General features: G+C 46.7%; 8 protein-coding genes across 8 annotated transcripts; 4 read left to right on the top strand and 4 right to left on the bottom strand.

Moving 5' to 3' along the window:
* Window positions 1–16: 16 nt before the first annotated feature.
* Window positions 17–3,806, bottom strand: PHATRDRAFT_49408 (predicted protein). Its single transcript, XM_002184039.1, has 3 exons — window positions 1,766–3,806; window positions 1,077–1,648; window positions 17–834 (listed from the first exon to the last, which is right to left on the bottom strand). Exons 1-3 carry the CDS (start codon window positions 3,732–3,734, stop codon window positions 295–297), a joined length of 3,081 nt encoding a protein of 1,026 aa, XP_002184075.1. The 5' UTR covers window positions 3,735–3,806; the 3' UTR covers window positions 17–294.
* Window positions 3,807–4,521: 715 nt separating this feature from the next.
* PHATRDRAFT_16032 (predicted protein) lies at window positions 4,522–6,130 on the bottom strand (the record flags this gene model as incomplete). Its single annotated transcript, XM_002184038.1, has 3 exons — window positions 4,522–4,935; window positions 5,137–5,868; window positions 6,011–6,130. Coding segments are annotated over 3 exons (1,266 nt in total), but the record flags the coding sequence as incomplete, so codon positions are not given.
* An 874-nt stretch (window positions 6,131–7,004) lies between these two features.
* Window positions 7,005–7,906, bottom strand: PHATRDRAFT_23203 (predicted protein). Its single transcript, XM_002184037.1, has 3 exons — window positions 7,679–7,906; window positions 7,441–7,584; window positions 7,005–7,318 (listed from the first exon to the last, which is right to left on the bottom strand). The coding sequence occupies exons 1-3, from the start codon at window positions 7,833–7,835 to the stop codon at window positions 7,056–7,058; spliced, it is 564 nt and encodes a 187-aa protein (XP_002184073.1). The 5' UTR covers window positions 7,836–7,906; the 3' UTR covers window positions 7,005–7,055.
* A 158-nt stretch (window positions 7,907–8,064) lies between these two features.
* On the bottom strand, window positions 8,065–9,686 carry PHATRDRAFT_49405 (predicted protein). The gene has a single exon (XM_002184036.1). It carries the CDS (start codon window positions 9,545–9,547, stop codon window positions 8,300–8,302), a length of 1,248 nt encoding a protein of 415 aa, XP_002184072.1. The 5' UTR covers window positions 9,548–9,686; the 3' UTR covers window positions 8,065–8,299.
* Window positions 9,687–9,896: 210 nt separating this feature from the next.
* PHATRDRAFT_55040 (d-lactate dehydrogenase) lies at window positions 9,897–11,858 on the top strand. The gene has a single exon (XM_002184163.1). The coding sequence runs from the start codon at window positions 9,933–9,935 to the stop codon at window positions 11,451–11,453; it is 1,521 nt and encodes a 506-aa protein (XP_002184199.1). The 5' UTR covers window positions 9,897–9,932; the 3' UTR covers window positions 11,454–11,858.
* A 57-nt stretch (window positions 11,859–11,915) lies between these two features.
* Window positions 11,916–13,640, top strand: PHATRDRAFT_49403 (predicted protein; the record flags this gene model as incomplete). Its single annotated transcript, XM_002184162.1, has 1 exon — window positions 11,916–13,640. Exon 1 carries the CDS (start codon window positions 11,973–11,975, stop codon window positions 13,638–13,640), a length of 1,668 nt encoding a protein of 555 aa, XP_002184198.1. The 5' UTR covers window positions 11,916–11,972.
* Window positions 13,641–13,854: 214 nt separating this feature from the next.
* PHATRDRAFT_49402 (predicted protein) lies at window positions 13,855–15,917 on the top strand (the record flags this gene model as incomplete). The annotated part of the gene is made up of 2 exons (XM_002184161.1): window positions 13,855–15,280; window positions 15,358–15,917. Exons 1-2 carry the CDS (start codon window positions 13,993–13,995, stop codon window positions 15,915–15,917), a joined length of 1,848 nt encoding a protein of 615 aa, XP_002184197.1. The 5' UTR covers window positions 13,855–13,992.
* A 1,674-nt stretch (window positions 15,918–17,591) lies between these two features.
* Window positions 17,592–19,944, top strand: PHATRDRAFT_40101 (predicted protein; the record flags this gene model as incomplete). The annotated part of the gene is made up of 3 exons (XM_002184160.1): window positions 17,592–18,257; window positions 18,279–18,401; window positions 18,712–19,944. 3 exons carry the CDS (start codon window positions 17,592–17,594, stop codon window positions 19,942–19,944), a joined length of 2,022 nt encoding a protein of 673 aa, XP_002184196.1.
* Window positions 19,945–19,980: the final 36 nt, after the last annotated feature.

The following is a 19,980-nucleotide window of genomic DNA, read 5'->3' as shown; positions in this document are numbered from 1 at the left end:
ACTGCGTGCTGCCCTTGCCCATGTTCTAATCGTTCCGTCATCTTCTCGATGTCTCAGTTGACGCACGTGAACTACTGCGCCGCTTCCGCAACTGCACCTCTGACTTCACAAGGCCTTTTGTAGAAGACAAGCACTCTCAAAGGCGTTTTGAGACTGAATTTTAAATGATAGTAGTAGATCTTTCCGAGTAGCACATACAGTTCGCTCCGTTTCTCCTCTCCGCTACGAATTGCTACGATACATAGTCGCTTTCATACCTTCATCATCCTATTCCGATTGATGATTCCGACCACTTCAATTCTCTCCCAACGAGGCTTCTAGCAATCGTTGTCGGAAGATTCGATTTTCGTTCTTATCCCTTTCCTGAAGCGACATAACCAAGTCAGAAGAAAAAATGTTGTCTCGTCGTCTGCGTTCCGTTTCTTCGCCGTAGGCAAAGTGCAAAGGAGTTGCACGGGAAACTGTCGGATCTGGGGGCCAATCATAAAATCGCTCCTTCCGCAAACGATTGTACGGTATGGCCACAGATCTAGGCCGAAGTTTACGACTCGCCACCGAACCGTGCTGAACACTGAATACTGGGCGTTCATCTTGGTATAAAGGTCCAATCAAGTGAGGCTTGTCAGTACTTAGTTCACGACTTGTGTTCTTCCGAAAAAAAACCTTACGATGATCTAAGCGACTATTGCTCGAAACACCCAATTGTAATTCGCTAGTCTTGTGGTCTCTTCTCTGCTCCGTCGGGTACGCTTCATCTTTGTTACCGGTTTTCTCCCTGTGCTCCTTGGGTGTTTTTGCTGCTTTGTTCTCGAGATGCGTGCGAAGAAAAATGTTCTGCAAAAAAAAACAACGCACATTATAAAGTTAGACGAAACCAGCGTATGCTTTCCTATACCCGGTCGAGAAATTACCTGAGGACCCAGGAATAAGAATGTAGTCAGAAAGAAAAACACTCTCCATGGAAAAATGGCGAGAATGAGGCACAACACGGACAAGCAAATGAAGAGGAAGAAAGACATATACGGATCGCGCCATGTTGTAAGGTTGAATAAAACGCGGACCAGATACACAAAGACTCGGATAATCCGCATCAAAGGACCTAAAAAAGCCGATGCAATTCTAAGAACTGGATTAGCAGTCCTCGTCTCTAGACCCAAGAGTCTATCGAATTCATCGTAAATTGCCTTCTTGCCCAGTTTTTCTTGCGCCTGCAAAGCCTCCGTAGTTAAAGCCAGCGACCCACGCATCGCAAGGTGAGACGTGTCCACAGTTCCACCCAGATTTCGATCCATAGGTGCTGCAACAAGCTCAACAGACAGCTTTTTAGAAAGTTTATGAAAAATGTTTTCCATTTTTTTCAAGTGGATCTGAGGTGGAACTCTGACTGCTGCAGATGTGTCTGTATTCTGAGCCGGCCCAAGCTTAATCCGTCGTCTGTTGCTAGCGGCCAAAGGAAGGTTGGATTGTGAAGCCAGCTCCAAATGGTCATCCGGTTCCAAGCCATCATCCTCCCCCTCCATATCAAGGTGGAACATGCTGTCATCCATACCCGTCTCTGTCGTAATTGTTTCGTCGTCATTGTCTGCGTCCCCGCTTTCATCACTTGAGATGCCGTCAACATATCCACTTGGATCCGTCTTTGGTATAGCTGTGTAGTACACAGAGAGTCTTCCATGGAGACTGTTTTCCCCTCCTGCAGAGAACAATTATTTGAGATTTCAGTCACTCGCCAGTTCATTGTAGTGTAGACACACCACCAACTCACCTCGTCCTTTCTTCAAACTCGGTGCGAGTGCGTCGTCAACACCAAAATTGGGGTAGGCATCCCTATCTGAAAAAGGAAATTCTTGATGATCCGGAGGGTGAGTTACCAAACCCCCTTCCCCTCTATCAGAATCCATATCGGCAAGCTGCTTATGTTGCCTAATATTTCCTCTTTGCTTTGCTTGCTTGGCCACGGATATGGACTCAAACATTCGATCTCGTCCTGTCGTATTGAATATCAGAGCTTGAAATACCTCAAAGAAAGTGAGGGGTTTGTATCCACAATTGTATACCGAACTTTGGACATAGTGTTGGTAGCTCTCGTGCAGTTGAATCAAAAGATAAGCAAGAAAATATGGTGGAACCATATGTACTGAGTTTGAGACAACGCAATGCATTCCAGCGAGGAACAAACAAAAAGAGACTATTGGTTTCTCGTAGAGAACAGCCTCAATTACGCTTGTCTTGAGCAAGTGCCGGATGTTCACCTGGTACAAATTGAATTCACGCATGGTTGCCCGAAACGCGCTCCGGGAATACTTTCCAGGAAGATCTTGACCGTGCACAGTAAGAGCAAGGTTTCTGAATGTTCTGGGCTCGGCACACGGAATCACAGGCGAGCCACTGACAAGAGGACAGGCCTGGACAAGGCTTCGCGGTTGGTTGAAGTAAGAAAGAATAGCGCCGCGCTCGCTAAACCAATGAAGAGAAAAGCGCAAGCGGACCACTCCTCGTCGACGACGATCGTAAACAAATGTAGAGGCCCGAAGGGCCAATGTTATATCATACTCAGTCCCGGGTCTTAAAGAACAAATATCAACGGTGACTCTTCCACAAAATGCGTCTGTTTGCTTGTTACTCTTTCGTGCTTTTACATCGAAAACACCAATGTACAATCTGGAGAATGCATGATGAATAGGAAAAACTGCGGCACGCTTTGAAGCGCTTGGCCACATTGGGGATCGATAACCGCTTATCACATCCGTACAAAAAGCACTGTCACCACAAACCAAATACGTGGCGACATCAGGTTTTTGTCGCGCCAGGCTCACGCATCCAAGAACTTCCACGCGCAGCGCTCCCACACGGCCATCGGTTTCCGGCGAACCATAACTTTCTTCAATTTTTCCATCACGTTCGCCTTTCGGCTCTGTGAAAGCAGTCGGTGCCAGATAAGACTTCAAGAACTCAAAAGACTGGGACGGCTCTATACTATCCGAGTAAATGTCTTCCTCTGTCATGTACGTAGCCTTCTCAAAACAATGGTGGGGTCGTAAGCGAAACTTGCGTTTCGAATGCCCTGTTCCATAGTTCGCCCGTTTCATCTCCAACTGTTGGTCTGACTCTTTCGGAGCGTCGGTGAAGCCAGTCATAGTTTCATATCCAAGCTCCTCTACCGATGCAGCAGAGTACATTCCTTGTTCAAAGAATACCGTGCTAGACGGCGGGGATTGTTTTCGTGCGAATTCCAACGAGTCATCGCCTCTTTTCTTTGCATGAGCTAAATTTCTGGGATGGCCATTTCGCTTGTGCCATCCACGAGAGTCGTTTCGAGTCAAGGTGTCATCAACGTCGGATAAACTTGTGGTCCGGAGGAAGCGAGATTCGGCCTCTTCTTTTAAATCCTTCTTATCTCTACGCTTTCTTATCTGGAGACCTGAACGTGGACTGAATTTACCACGGAGATTTTTTGTCAGCTTGTTCCTCCAAAGCTTTGTTTCCACTACAGAATCATCACGACTGCGATGTCCGGAAAAATCCTGCGATGACTCGTCGTACTTCTTTCCGGACTCCCAATTGATTCGGCTTTGTGCAAAACTTTTGGGAATACTATCACTGGGAACCGGTGAGCCAGATTTCGATACCGGAAGAGCATGGCTGCTTCCTCCCCCTTCGGTTGAAGCGTCAAAACTATCACCGTGTTTGTCACGATTCCAACGGAACAACCGTCTGTGACCTGAACTATTCATCGTTCTTCCAAGCCCCACCAATCACCATAGGCTACTGAACGATTTTGGTTTTCACGGTCAAGACAGGTTGTTCATATCTGTTCCAGCCAGTGATTGGATTGGTGCGCCTCCTTGTGGACGCCATTTTTCGGTCGTCCAAGCTTCAGCGTGGTTAACCAGAACCAGGCACATATATATATGGTGGTCGCTTTCGGAAATTGATGCTTGGATACGAAAATTACTTAGCAGATGATTACCACCAAAACTTAACAAAACGGTTTGATACGGTTATATGAAGAAAATTAGAGTCGGACAATACAGACTGAAAGTCATTGTGACCCAAAGAAAATGTTACGGAATAATGTTCTGGTTGCGCTCACTCATTCCTAATTGCCAGTGAACCGATGTTTTTGGCCAAGTTGACAGGAACTTGAAAGAATATCTGACGAGAAGTAAGTCTAACATTTCTATCTACAGAAACATGCACTGAATTAAGTAGCATCAGGCAAAGGCACTCGTGGTTTGCGTGCACGACGATAGTCGTAGTTGTAGAATTGGTCAAGATTGTTCTTGAGAACTCGGACTTTTCCTTCGCTATCCAAATTGGAACCATAGTCATCAAACGTATCAAAGTTCTGGGTCACACGTTGCACCAATGGTTTGAAGCGAGGGTCCGATTTCGGACAAGTTCTGTGATTGCAAAAAGTATGCGTGAGGCGTCTGCATTCAAAAAAGAGAACAGTTGCACTGGCTACACCAAAACGTACTTGAGATATACCAACATATCCCTAAACTCGCGGGCTCCGCTAGGCAGCAATGGTCCTTCAAGCTCACGAATTCCTTCCCAGTCAAAGTCTCGATACCACCGATGCTGCACGACCTGCTTAAATCCATTCTCGAAGTCGCCTCCGTTCTTGGAAGACCCAATTCGAGATTCCGGACCGGCGAGCAAACAAGAAAGAAAATCAATGCACTCGGGGGAAAGCTGGGCCTTGGTTTCGGCAGGCATTTCCAAACACTGTCGCCAGCGAAGGATCTTACGGCAGGTTGTTACCGGATCTTCAGCGTAGAATGGTGTGTAGCCTACCAAGCACTCAAACATAATCACACCTAGCGACCACCAATCCACCGCGCACGTGTACGAGTACCCCGACGCCCCGTTTTGGGCAGCCAGAACCTCCGGTGCAATGTAGTCCGGCGTCCCCACGGTAGAGTAGGCCATCTGCGGAGTGAGGATACAACAAACAGTATATGAGAAGCATTGTATACTATTGAGATTTCTAGCCTACGTAATATTCGGAGCTGTGCTTCTTACCTCACGCCGAGTCTTTGCATCGCGAGTTTGTTCCGGCCGGCCTGAGATACCCTCATCAATCGACATGGCCATGGTATCGCCCGCAGGACGATGGCTGTTATTAAGAACCGCGTTCGACGATTGAAGAGTTTGCGTGGCTCGCCACTCGGCACCTTTTTCCGAGATCCCTTGCTGACGCAACATCTCTAGGACAACTTCCGGTTCGTCTGTGGGACTCACGTCGCCTACCTTTTTACACAGACCCAAATCGGTCAGTTTTAGATGACCCCGGGCGTCCAAAAGCATATTGTCTGGCTTAATGTCGCGATGAATGTAGCCCAGTGCATGTACACTACTGATTGCCTGCGCAGCTTCTGCCATAAAAAACCGAGTGACGGATTCCGAGAAGGTGTCTTCTTTGATCAATAGACTCATAAGATCACCTCCCGGCATAAATTCCATCGCCATATAGAGGTGACTATCATCAAAGAAGCTGTAGTGAAGAGCAGTGAGCCAGCGATTACCGTCTTTTGCTTGCGCCAAAGCGTCGCGCTCGGCCTTGACATGGTGCACCTGATTCTTCACCACCATCATTTCTTTTTTCATACTCTTGAGAGCAAAGATTTGCCCCGTCTGTGGATCGTTCGCTTTTCCCTTGCGCCGAACAAGGCGAACTTCTCCAAACGCTCCACGGCCAATAATCGCCAGGCTTTCGAAGTCGGATGTAGTAATCTTCTTGCGCGTCTCCTTATGAATTGCCACCTCCTCTTGTTCCAAATGTCTGCGAAGCTCGTGCTTCTTTTGCTCCGGCAATCCCATCATGTGCCGTTCTAGTTGCATCTTTCTATTGTGTTTTTCTTCCTGCAAAGACCACAATGTGAAATAGCGTAAGTGAAGAACATTCATAACATACACACGAGACGCCTTTCCAATCAGAGTCGGAAGCGGATAGCCAACTTGATTGAGCGCGAGTCTTGTGTTTTGAACACGCGCATATAATTACCTGTTGCGTCTTCAAGCCCCGATACCGTTGCGATAACAGTTCCTTGGCTCGATTCGCCCGCTCTTCCATCTGCTTATCCGCCGCAGCGACGGCATCTTCATCGATTTGTGTAGTCTCCATTTTAGACTCGTGATCTGCTCGATTGCGCTTGGTTGTTTGTGGTGCTTCTATTCGGGGTGTTGTTGACTGTAGATCCGACGAGATTAGAGCAATTGTTTACAGTTTGTGATATCGTTGAGTAGAAGGATTGGTTTCTTAAAGTCAATGGAAGCAGTTCGTCTTTTTAACTCACTGCGAGTCAAACGAATCGAGGTATTGTATCCGTAGTCGAAAATTTCTCGGTGGTCTTCCGCAACGCACTGGTCCGAGAAAAGAACCGTTGGAATTATCGTGGGGTGTATACGGTACTGCCGGGCACGAACCGATGAGGCAAGGCAACCTCACGAGCTCTGCGACTCGTGCAACCGTAGCGAACGTTACGTACGAGTTTTTTAGTCACTGTCAGTTATAAAATTGGAGTACAGGCTTCCTGTTAGAATTGGCTGACGGCAACTTCGATGCAAACCAAGCAGCATACTGATACGAAATATACGGAGGAAGGCTTTGCTCCGATAACGCAAATCTCTCTACTAGGCTAGATGTTCACATTGGCATTGCTTACTGCAGATGCACGTGTTTCAAATTACCGACACGATAAACGATGCTTGGCAACCGTGCTAATTCCGCTACTAGCCACCTATTCAGTCGCACTAGGGGGGCACTTTTCAACGCCAAGTCACGCACAGCTCCAGCCTTCGTCAAAACAAAATAACTGCTGGTTGACGAAAAACTTTGCGTGCCGCGTGCGATGCATCGTCTCAAATATGCCTATCTCGCTTTTTAGACCTTAGGATTACGGCAACATCTGCTGTTTACTTCCCTTCAAAGTAGTTCCCGTAGCTCATTTCTTTTGCCCCAAACATGCCGGGGATCTAAAACTCCAATCCTTCGACTACATAACGAGCATTAGTGCTCTAGCCATGAATATCCTTGAATTTTCCCACTTTTATAAACGCTTCTCGGGAGCCCCCTCGGGAGTAGGATACACGATCATTTCGTCGGCCAGCGGGTTTGCGTGTACCGTTATCTTGGTGATTTTGGGAGGATCTATGGGACACTGTTGGAGTCGCTTTTTCGGAGCCGCAGATCCCATCACCGGCATTCGCTCCATCTTATCCAAAACGTCCCATCCGTCCAGCAAGCGACCAAAGACTGTGTGCGAATTATTCAAATGCGGCTGCCGCTCGTATAACACAAAAAACTGAGATCCTGAAGCATAAAATAAGCGAGCATATACAAGTGTTAGCGCAACACGATCTTTGTTCTAAACCATATCGATGGAGCTAGGGTGCAATCGCTCACACGATCCGAGTCGTTTCAGTTGAACTCACTATTCGTATTCGGTCCCTTATTCGCCATACTTAGTACTCCACGCCTATCATGTACGTTGTCGGGATGGAATTCGTCCCGAAATGGAATTGGCCCCCAAATCGATTCCCCTCCCTTGCTGCCCGTCTTGTCTGCTGTGTCGCCGCCTGTTTAAGAACAATAAAACACATTAAAAGAAGCGAAAGATAGGCACTGAAGATTTCATGTTTCTGTCGTCAAATCATTTGTATGAGAGCGTACCTTGGATCATGAACCCTTTGATATTGCGATGAAATATCGTTCCGTCGTACGCACCCGAAGAGCACAATGCCAAAAAGTTGAAGGATGTCCGAGGCGCCGTATCGCAAAAAATTTCCAGTTTGAGGTCGCCGGCGGTGGTGTGAATGGTGACCGACATGGAAAACGTACGAGTGCAAACAGGAAACCTTGATATCAACCTCAATATGGCAACCAAAGTGCATTCACTCTTATTAACGATGGCGAGAAAAGAGTGTACGCCAGTTTCTCGGCATTCTTGATGAAGCAAAAAAAGTTACGTACCAAATTCTGTTACAACGATATTGTCGTGATCTCTGTCGATTTACAGTTCGACAGAAAGAAGAAATGATTGGTCTATAATGTCGTATATAGCATTAGGCATGTTTTTACATAAGCATTTCCGTCACTAAAGGAAGTGAAGGCTATAGAAAGCGATGGGTTGATGGAAACAATGTGCATAGTTTTGTGAAAAACAGTGCTGCGTCCATTTCCATACGTGGCTCGATGGCAATGCGAGTAGCCGCGTCTTAGCCAGCTCAAGGAAAGGAGCAAACATCAATTCCACGACTTCTTGTCCAAAATTACCTCGTCGGTCGACTCGGCCTATAGCCAGGGCTCGTATATTCGAACAAAATTCGCCTCCGTACATTGCATGTTGGTGGCTGGGCATACGCCGTGCTTCCTTACATACCGAAGCAAGCAATCGTAACAGTAGACAAATCCAGATGGAGAAGCCGTAGGTTGCGTTCGAACCTTACGGCAAAGGGAGCACTCCTCTTCCGCTGCGACCACTGCTGCTCGCGATGAGGTCGGCATTGGTGGCGGTGGAATAAAGCCTGTACCACTATGACTGCCGACCGTCTCATAAGCTCGTCGCTGTGAGCGACTCTCATGCTGATATGTGTCTACGTCGCGGCGTAATTGCGTGAGCCAGCTGAAGGCGACGGACGCTGCTAAGAAATAGCCAATCTGGCTTTTACTGGGGGAATGAAGGTATTTCGATAACATTGGCGATGCAAAACTTGCTGGTGGGAATGCAATTGCAGGAATATCTTTCTCTTTGGAAGGTTTTGTTGAGTTGCTATCTGTATCTTCCTTCGTAACCCGCCGCACTACTTGCTCTAATAGAAATGAAGCTGGGTCGAAGATCACAGACTGTCCCAAAAGAAATCTCCACTGTACGAGCGCGTTAGAATAGTCAAACAAGCGTCGGGCGTACGGATACGAATTCCAGATCGCTGCTAGTGGTGTACTTGGAAGGCGGTGACGTTCCCGTGGATCCCTGTATTCGCTATGCAGTGAATCCAATTTTTCAGAGAGGTATGGACCCAAAGACAAAAGCAATGCCAATCTCGTTTTGTCCACACTCGAAAGGTCGCTAAGCTTACGACTTCCTGATCTGTCGGCCTTCTCTAGCTTGACACGACGGGCCCCGTACATAGACTCTGCCATCGTCGCGGAAAAGTAGTGAAGTGAACGTCTTTCCAAAAGATAAATTGCTATACATCTGATCTCTGCACCATAATTTTGAAGAAGAGAGCCAGCAGCTAGCATGATTTGGTTCTTCCACTTGTGCAGTGTGGATGTAAGAATTGAAAAGTGTGTATCTAAGTGGTTGTTGGTCTCTGCTGTCGATGTAGGCAAATCATCGCCCATGGTGGTACGAGCCAAAAGCGCGTTTTGTGCGAACTTACTACCTGCAAGAAATGCTTGCCGCGTCGCCCGTGATGCCTCTTCCATCATTATCATTTCCAAGAACGAGGGTAATGGCGAAAATGGATTGATGGTCCATTCTTCGGCAATTAACGCTCCGATCGAGTTTGGATTTGTGGGGTTGAGACCGTCCGTCATAACTGTATTTCTCTTCCTCTTTCCCGAACCTACGCTCACTGCAGCTTCGCTGAAGGCCTCACAGTGCAAGATTTTATTTCGTTTAGAACCATTGTAGTGTGAAAGTTTGCAAAGACATACCCCTTAATATTAGCCTTCAACACTTCTTACAGTTAGTCAACGCAGCAATTCCAATTTCGAGAAAGGATTTGATTCTTGTATACGACGTCATCCGTGAGTTGCTTGTAGTCCTTTTTACGTTAGAATGTTGACATTCACGAAACTCGGCAAACGGAAAGTGAGCATTGATGTATATCTATACGATATATTCTATCTCCGAAGCGATCCTTGATCTTACATCAGTAGCGAGCCAATCCTTCTGTGTCTGATCGACAATCCGATCAGCATGCCTTTCAAATGCCTGTCGAGCGTGTCGAGTCGAACATTGCCTATTTCGGATAGGCTTTCTCTTAGTAGGTTCCGGCGACGTGCTTCTTTTGCGACTTCAACCATCATTTCGAAAGACCGTTTCTCGGCACTAAAAGAGCGCCTACCTAACGTTACGTTTTCGACTAATTCGTATGAATTGTACTGGCATGGCAAAGGCCAATCCTACCATCCGTCGGTACCACCAGATGTTGTCGCAACCCCCGAGACACTCGAAGATGTCAGGACAATTATGCAGTTTTGCGTGAGCGAACGTATTCCGGTGATACCATTCGGGACAGGGACATCTCTGGAAGGTCACGTGGCTGCACTGTACGGTGGCCTTTGTCTGGATATGGCTAAGTTTCAATCCATCGAAATCCCTGATTTTTCCAGCGCGGATTTGCCCGATCCCATTGCTGTTGTGGGAGCCGGCGTCACTCGAAAAAAACTGAATGAAGCGCTCCGCCATACTGGAATGCAATTCATGATCGATCCTGGAGCGGATGCGTCGCTTGGAGGCATGGTAAGCACTGGGGCATCAGGTACGGCAGCAGTAAAGTATGGAACAATGCGCGAGAATATACTGGCTCTGGACTGTGTCTTGGCCGACGAGGAAGCGACTGTTGTATCGACAGGAAGCCGTTCACTAAAAAACTCGGCTGGCTACGATCTATTGTCACTCATGTGCGGTTCGGAAGGGACACTTGGAGTCATTACATCGGTGACGGTCAAGCTACACTCCATTCCGGAATATGTGATTGCCGCGGTTTGTTCGTTTAGTAGCTTGTACGCAGCGGCACAGGCGGTAGCAACCTTGAAGCTCAGCAACATTCCCGTCTCTCGTTGCGAGTTGCTTGATTCTGCAAGTGTGGAGGCTTTTAACGCTTATAACAAGGAAAGCAGGCCTCTCTTAGTACGACCGACGCTGTTTCTTGAATTTCAAGGAGCAAGCGAACTCGTTTTGCAGGAGCAAGTTTCCAACACGCAATCAATATGTGTGCATGATTTTGGAGGTTCTCACTTTTCATTTGCCTCCAATGAGCAGGATCGAAAAGCGCTATGGTCAGCTCGTCATTCTTTGTACTATGCAGCGATTGCTTTACGGCCAGGGGCAACGGATGCATTGGTGACAGATGCATGTGTGCCGCTGTCTAAGTTTGCAAGTCTTATTAGTGAGACGGCAGCGGACGTCCGAGAAAAGGGTGTGATCGGGCCGTGTTTTGGGCACGCTGGCGACGGGAATTTGCATTGTATTCTACCAATTTTAGAACAAGAGTCGGCAGATTACCTGCTTAAAGTGGAACAGGTAAACGAGAACCTTATCAAACGTACGCTGGACGCTGGGGGCTCATGTAGCGGTGAACACGGAGTCGGCTACGGCAAAATCAAATACCTTGAGCGCCAATATGGTCAAGGCGCAGTTGAAATGATGAAACGGATCAAGAAAGGGTTAGACCCGTACAATCTAATGAATCCCGGAAAGGTTGTATCGGTGTAGAGAAAAAACTGATGATGCTGAGCAATGAAGCTCGACCAGATTGAAGTGTGTGCTAGAGAACTTTTCCATTCCAGTGGTGCTATCTGAAGATCCGCAGGAATAATTTCGAAACAATTCATGGACCGACAGAGAATCGTGGACATGCAAGCTCCATATTCGTTATTTGAAAAAGAGCTAACAGTTTCCTCGTTTTTTATACTCCAGTAAAGAGACCCTACAAGCTTTGCATGTATATTGCCGAAGCTCTCTAGCTAGAAAGTGTTGTGGTCGACCAGGAACCGGTGTGTCTTCAACGCGAATCTCGGTTTTGATAGCATAGCTCACAACAGTCCATGCGGAGCACAGTCAACTCTTTACATTTATGTAACTGAAAATGTAAACCCCAACCAGTTTTGTCATGTCAATAATTCGAAGACGTGAAGCGCTGCACATCTCTTTACATTTACTGCATCGTACCCTTGCCATTATTTGTAAGTTTGAACATCGAGTCGGATTTATTCTGGTGATGATGCTCATCAAATGAAGCGCACTCGCAAGATCGCCGTAATTGGGAGTTCTGGAGGGGGCACTGCTACTTTGGGACACACGGATGCCCGTGCTCTTCTGCATTCAATTGACGAGGAGCTACGACTTTTGGATGCAACCATATGGCATGCGTACTACGTGTCTTTGGATAATGGCAAAGGACTGGATGGTGCAAATGAATGTGTTGACAACGCCACAGTGTATACAGTCCAGAATGATATTCATGAAGAGGCTACAGACCAGGAAGAAACCCGGTTTCACTGTAGAGCGTTTTATAGAGGAGTTTTAAAGGATGTGAATAAATTTTGTCGGCTCGACAATACATTATCCCAATCAATTCTCGCTGGGGAAATAGATGGGCTGATTTGCATTTCTTGCCATGTCGGAATCTTTTCCTCCGTACTCCTGGCGGCGGCTTCGAAGGAGATACGTGTCACCGGCAGCGGTGGAACGTCGCTTTCTCAAGTGGCAAATTTGTATCACATCAGGCTGATTGGCAATGCTGGAGGATCAGTAGCAACCACAACCTTTACACGTGCGGTTTCGTATACGTCTGCATTTGCAGCGTATTGGAAGCTAGCTTACGAACCATGGAAACGATGTCGGCAGTCTGGCTCTTCATGTACGAGCGTTTTGAATTCCTGTCTGCCAATGTTTTGGGGTGTCTGCTTACTCAAGCAATGTCTACTCTTTCTACATGAGCGCTTCTTCGAAAACTCAAGCCAATGCGGATCTTTTATCGAGGCCAGTATACTGGTCTTGGAGCAGATGGCTTTGCCCTTTTCTTGCTGTGTGACGATGGCAACGTCTCATGCTAGTGGTCCTGCTCCGGTTTCGTCTTTGAATATGGCAGCATTGATTGCTTCGACGAGCTGCTCTCGATCGATTCTGTCGGGATTGTTGGCTGGTCGCTTAGTATCATTTGCTACAGAACGACTTCTATATACGTTAATCTTTTGGAATATTCCCGCGACGATGGCCAATCTTCTGATTTCTGGTGGGGTTGGCGCACTGATTGCCTTACTTATGCTCCCAGTGTCGCCTGTACTGGGAATAATTACGGCATCGATTCGGTGGACACTTGCTGTCAGTGTCGGTTTTCCAAATTTGCAGGTGAGAATAGGCGCTGGATGTGCTTTAGGGTGCTTCTGCTGCTACGGATCTAAAGTGGGCTGGTATCATTCCGTTATTCTTCCTTTGATTCTAATCGAAATGGAACTCGGCGACGCAAGCGTTCTGGGAGCTGTGGATGAGCTAACGCTTGTTTTAGTGAGCGCTGGAATATGTGCAGCCAATGTATTGTATTCTACGCTACATTCACGACAAGATCATTTGTCTACTGCCGACATCGATCTTTGTCGCCGCGGATTTTTTCTTAACATTGCCTGCGGTGACTTTGTCGAAGCCTGCTATCCCTTAATGGAAAATCGTCTTGCGGTGAACGTTTCAGGTTACCTTGCAAGCGGGTTGTCCACGGCATGGCTTGTGGCCTCTTCATCACAGACCCCAAAAAGTCTAGCTTATTTACCATTGCCAATTGCTATTGGCGTTTCGGAAACGAACTGGGTGCAAATGGCCGTTGCAGCTTGTATCGCTTTTGGAATATCATTCTTTGGCACACTTATCGATAACTGGTCATGGCACTCTCACAAAAGAGACTAGACAAAGATTTGCTCCTGGGGTTAGATACCTAGCTAGGAATGCGTTGTTTTATCAATAGACGAAACAAGTGAGTAAACACTTCTTTACCTGCCAGTGACCAGGATAGATTTTTATCGCATCTACCTGCTCATTACCACCAGGTACAGTTAGTCACTGGGCGAATGTGTTGCAGAAATCGAGATTCCGATTTTCGACTGTATTTTTGCTTCCTTGTCAGCTACAATAGTAAAAATGAAGAGAACAGCTTGGTAAACCCCAGAAGGAATTCCACTATTCATGTCGATAACAGACCATACGCACCTATGAAGCCAACTGTAAAAAAAGTCAATCTCACTGCCGTCGACTGAATAGCATGGCTATCAACGAACGCCGCCGAAGCTGCAGAAAAATTCTCGTTACCACATTCTTCATCGTCCCTTGCTTTTTATTGAACGGAACAGCACTTCGTCTGCTGTTTCGATGTACTGTCCAGAATGATTTTAACCTCAAGCGATCCGTCGACGGTCCTTTCCAGAGTTTGCACCCATCCGACGAAAGAACGCGCTCATATAAGAGAAGCGAAAATCAGATAGTGCAGGCAACGGGAAATACAACGCCAAAATGCTTACTTCAAAATTCTCAGCAGTGGTTGACTTCCCCTCGACTTGGCAATATCAACATTTCGGAAATAGACAAGACATTACCAGAGCGCCTGTTACTGAGCTTGCAAGCCCCGTCGTTCGGGGAATTCTTGCCAATACTCAAAACGACAATATGTCCTGTATCCTCTGCCTTCATCGGCACGGAAAACATCAATACGGAGCATATCAACGTATCATCGGAGATAATAAGGATTTGGACTGTAAGGCTTTTTTTCTTGGCAATTCACAGACATCAGCATGCCCCTGCAGTTGGTGAGTCCAGACTTCGGAACGGCTATCTTTGTACAAAAAAGAAGCAGCAATACAGGATTGGAGATTTCGACTACGAATGTCCATCGGCAAAGTTTCCTGTAGTTGGGTTGTCGAAGCCAGGGATCGGAGCCCATATGCGTCTTGGATTGGTCTCAGCGCTCAAAGCCGGTATAGCGACGGGACGCGTCGTTCTGTTGGTCAACAATGCGCCAAGTAGCGCTCCTTCGTTCCTGCAAAACCCTTGGCCTTTAGCATCCTGCAATCGAAAAGACGCCCAGTGCTTCTTTCAACCTTTCAGCCCGTGCGTCCTGACAGCAGAAGCTCTGGCCGATGCTTATACTTTGACACGAGGAGAAATGCGGCACGTTTTTCGCTCAGGAAAGGTTCCTGAAACACATGAAGCTGATCGTGTTATTGCTATGCAACTCAAGTATCGACCACAGAGAGATCCTGAAAACCTTCTCCCTACGTTGCGAAAATTAGTAGTCGCGCTGTTGGAGAAACTACAGCTTTCGTTGTCTCAACGCTCTGTTCTAGAAGACGCAATAAGTGAAACGCTGAAAATTGGCGGCATCCTCTCGAATCAAACAACCCACCAATACGGCTTTCAGTCTCAAGTACACAACGCCATGCTTTTGTATGCTTTACGTCCAAGTCCCGGGTCGTCCGCATCCATCGATAATATATTGGAGGAGATTCTTCCTTCCAATTTCGAGCCAGACCATTCGATCGGACTACCTATTCGAGGTGAGTGAGATTTGATAAAGCTGTGATGATCCTTCGCAAACCTTTCCTTATTTTTGCTCTTTGCTCGACTTGTACAGCGTCTGATAAATGCGGAACGGAAAGCGAGTGCCTATCCTTTGACCAGTACACGAGGTCGCTTGCCATGATATGGACTCTTTCGAGCGATGCGGAAAAGTGGAAGGACGCGAAGTTGCCAGTCCATATCGTTCTGACAACTGAGTCGAAAAATGTTAGCGCGGCCCAACAAAGTTACCTACGCAACCCCACATCCGAGAGAGAGATAGCGTTTCCATTCAAATTTGTAACGAATCACCGAGATGTTTTGCAAAACACTGGTGCTATATCGGACGTTGCAATGACATCTGGTCCGACTGCGGACGAAGCCATGCTTTCGGCTATGTCCTCGTTAAAAGCTCAGCTGATGACCCGACACACACTGGGAAACTGTTGCTCTAATTTCCATTTGCTTTTACTCGACTTGATGAGCGAAGGCTGTGGTGCTTCGTCCTTCAGTACGTTTCAATGCCTTCAGGATCACCCTGAGGAGGAGTTTCGTATCTGCTGCGCCTGGGACAATTCACCAAGGTGCATTTCCCGTCGCAATGCCACCGCTGTTAACACATCGAGAGCGCCCTAGTTTTAAGAATACGAAAGGCAAAGGAGTACTATCGGTTACTAGTGATCGGCTGATATAAAGATAAGTCTGTCTTCAAAGTGCAATAATCCTTGGTCGTCGAGACGATTATTGCCATCCTTCTCGATACTTTTGCATGCGTCGTCCAACTGTTCGTCGGTGAAGTTGGAAAAGGTGCTCCAGAAGCGATTCCTTACCATTTCTTGCCATTTGCTCAAGGGAATGGTACACGGATAGGACTCTGTGGTATACCTTATATCATGAAATCCTGCTTCTCTCATTTCTCTTGCAAGTTGTTCGACCGAAGGTTGGTTCTCAGCCCATACTTCGCGAGCAGCATCCCACAAGGGATAGTCAATGTCTCGTTGCGGACGGGTGATAAGTAGGATTGCTGGTGTATTCGACGAGATATCGGTCGCAGATGAAAACCCATGTCGAATGCCTCGAAAAATCGGAACGCGGTCGCCCTCCGTGAAATGATGCACAACTTCTTTCAATAGAACCTTGTGGTAGCCAGTTCTCCACCATTTGTTTTCTTGCGTCGGCATTTCCATAAAAATTTCAGCAGAGCTTGTAACAAAACCCAGTTGAGATTGGTCCTTAACGAGAGAATCGTGTTGGGCTAAAAAGGGGTCTACCACAATAGCTGTTGTCTTGGTGTCACGAACAATCATATGCGTAAAGTTGCCGGTTCCACCACCCACGTCTAAAAGTCGAAGAGGCTTACCACTATGCACCTTTATACCGAGCCTTTTACGCACCAGCTGCTGTAGGTATTCGGTATAAGCGCCAGGCTCGTAAAAGAATGCTCCTTCGTAGGAGTCGGTCGAATGTGCTTCATAGTGTGATTGGGTTGTAGTAGTGTGCCGAACAATCTTCCTGGTGGGCGACGACATGAGTTTAGAGATACACGGTATGCGCGTTGGAGCAACGAATGCCACCCTTGGCATCGTTCTTTCAAACCACCTCTTCTTCAATCAAAAGGAGCTCTCTCTTGTAGCCTAAAGTACTTGTGTTACTCCCACAACTGCATACTAGGTTGGTAGTGCTGTAATCTTGTTCGTCCCGGACGTTTCTCATTTTGCCAAAAGCAGGATTGATAGTGACAGCTCTTTTCGAGAGTAAGGTTCAAATCGAAATTTGATTAGTTTAATATTTAAGTTTGTATACGGATAAGGCGGTGAATTGCTTGATGATAGTCGGGGTCGAAACGCACGTGCTACCTGATAGTGAGTCCGTCCGTATGGCCCAATATCTTCATTTACGGGTTGATCCCAATCCCAAAACGCTAATATGGCAGTTCAAGAATGGAAGATAAGAGTCGCTAAAATGGTCAAAAGGAGCATTTCGTTTTCCTAGAGAGGATGGGAGGAATGTGAAACACATTGAAAAATACAAGAAGGTCTTATATCGTTTCTGAAGCTACCCGCCGGGATCATGGCGGCGGCCAACGACTTTTTCCGTTAAGAAATAACTGTAACGTAACATAGCCGTTATGTCGTCATCTATGGACCCACAATATCTGCCACCACCACCCCCACCAACACCACACAGATAAAGATTCTCGCGAATTTGACAGCCTATATTTCGAATTTTCTGGGTATAAGGAAACAATACTGATCGAACACTCACTTGAAAGCCACAAGCAATAGTGACTGTACTAGATGGCGGAGCAATATGGCGTCATGCGATGAAGATGGCAAGACTGGGACGACAAAAGCCAACGGACAAGATTGGATGGACGTCACTTCGTTGATCGAGACCTGCGCTTCTTCTTTGGCCTTGGCTGATCCTTTTCTGTGTACAAAGTCGTTTCAGCTACACGATGCAATGTCTGCTACGCAGCTGATGGATAAAAAGATGGATAGTTGTGAAATTCCTGCTTCCCTCGTTATCCTGGATGGAATGGAGATTCCTCCCGACGACAAGGTCACTTTCCCACGTCCGATCCCACTCGGCCTGAGGGATTCGTTTACTCCGCTTCCTTGGGATGAGCTGACTTTGAAAGATGCCGCAGTCATATCATTGCATATAATGGTGAGGCTGCAAGCGTTGTTGAGCGGTTCTTCGGTGGAGGAAAGCACGTTCACTTGTCTGTACGCTCATTGTGCAGTCCTGATCGACATGAAAGCAAGGCTACTACCAGATTCTATCGAAAATCGTCTTGGGGATCTATTGAAGGAAAAAACTAAAACAGAGAAGGCCCAGTTTGTCGTTTTTGCGGCCACCCTGGCGCTTGTGCACTTTACGGATTCTTTTCGGGAAAGCATTCTGAACGCCGATATATATGAGGAAGAAGACTTTGTCTCGACTACAAGTAGCATTACTGTGTTCACGGAAAAGGTAAAAACTGATACTTTCCAGGTACTTGACGCAGCCACAAGAATTATTTTGGAAATGGAAGACGCAAAAGGCTCCGAAGAACAGCGTGTTGTTTTGAATGTCTTGAAATTTCAGCGTTGTATGCTTTCGATTTGCTCGAAAACGGTACGTTGACATTACATGTGTTGGTACGCCTTTCTGGATATTGACGGAAGAAAGTATTTAACCATCGTGTTGCCATTCGCAGCCAATAACACCTGACCTACAACGCGTCGCGCATACGGCTGCTAGTGGAGTAGCAGATTTACAAGTTGCACTTAATCACATCACGCTCGATCTATCCCCGGCGCAGAGCCTTATCCGAAGGTGTTTTGATTCGTATGTAAACCATCCGTCTCTTGGCAATACACCGGTCCGAAAAATATGGTTTCGGTCTGTTCAAGAATCGTTGCCGATTCTACTTACCATTGTCAAGGAAATGGAGCAGTTTGTATGTCCTATCTTGTTCAGCAGCACGTCGCTGAATCGATTGCAGAGGACCTTGGACCGTATTTCCCTGCAGGATGTGAATATTCTCAATCGTTCGCTGATTGTGCTTAATCTATACTTCAACGAAAGACTTCTTGGAAAGTTTTCGCTTGCTGAATGGACGGTCGACAATATCCGACAAAGCACGCATGTGTCCGAATCATTGGTATCAAACGAACATGTGATTGCCTTTGTCAATAGGCTTGCAAAGCCAGTATACGATACACTAAAGCTTCGACTTTTGAATCGAAATCGGCAACGAGCTTACATCGAAGCGGTAATGCTTCAAGACTGGGTTGTCTTGCAAAACGAAGCTCAGGTTTTGGACGCGCACTATCGCCGAGAAAATGGTGTAGATCCTTCAACGCAACCGCGTTTGAGCCAGTACGTCTTGACCATCTTGATTCAGCTGATGGATCGCTTTATAGCATCCGGTGTCGACCAAGGTATTTTCTATGGACACCAAGATCTCTCTTTTGCATTCTGGTACCGAGATTTTCTTTTGTCTGCGCTGACGAAAAACCTGTCTTCCATGCAAAGTTCTCGGAGGGCTGCACAGGTTATTTCTAAGCAAACGAATGTAAAAGAACAGCAAGGAAACAATAAGAAGAGGACAAAGAAAGCATTGAAAAATGAGTATTTGGACTCGTCCCCAAAGGCTTGTCCAACACCCGATGACCTCGAAAACGAATTCGCACTATCAATCATCTCTTGCAAACGAATGCTCTGTCGAGGTATTCAACGTTTTTTCGTGTCCCTTCGACAGGCTGGCTTCTTGTCGGAACCAGTGTATGAGTTCACTTCAGCGAAAGCTGTGTTTGAGAAACGCTTTGAAATGTTTGCATCAATTCGACAGCCTCCTCCCTTATCCTACAACGACTACTTAGAGGGGTCTAATTATACACACGTTCCGCAAGAAGAGCTCCTGCAGTCTACCGCTGAATGGTTCCAATCATGCAATACCGCAATCGAGTCTTTGCTGGAAGAGGAACGGGGACTTAATAAGATGTACACACCCATGCGGGCGGACGAAATTCAGTCTTTGCGGAAAGTGTGCCTCGGCAATTCCATTTATGTTATGAAGCTGAGACAGCTTATTGCAAATCCACCCAGTCATCCACCAAAGGTCATATTTGATTTTGATACGCATTCGGAGTTTTGTACTATCAAGTTAATTTGAGCAAGTATTGGTAACTGAAAACATGAATATACACTT

This window comes from Phaeodactylum tricornutum, chromosome 22, assembly GCF_000150955.2.
Source record: "Phaeodactylum tricornutum CCAP 1055/1 chromosome 22, whole genome shotgun sequence".
NCBI lineage: Eukaryota > Bacillariophyta > Bacillariophyceae > Surirellales > Neidiaceae > Phaeodactylum > Phaeodactylum tricornutum.
The sequence above is the reverse complement of the archived record's forward strand: the minus strand, read 5'-3'. Positions and strand labels throughout refer to the sequence as shown.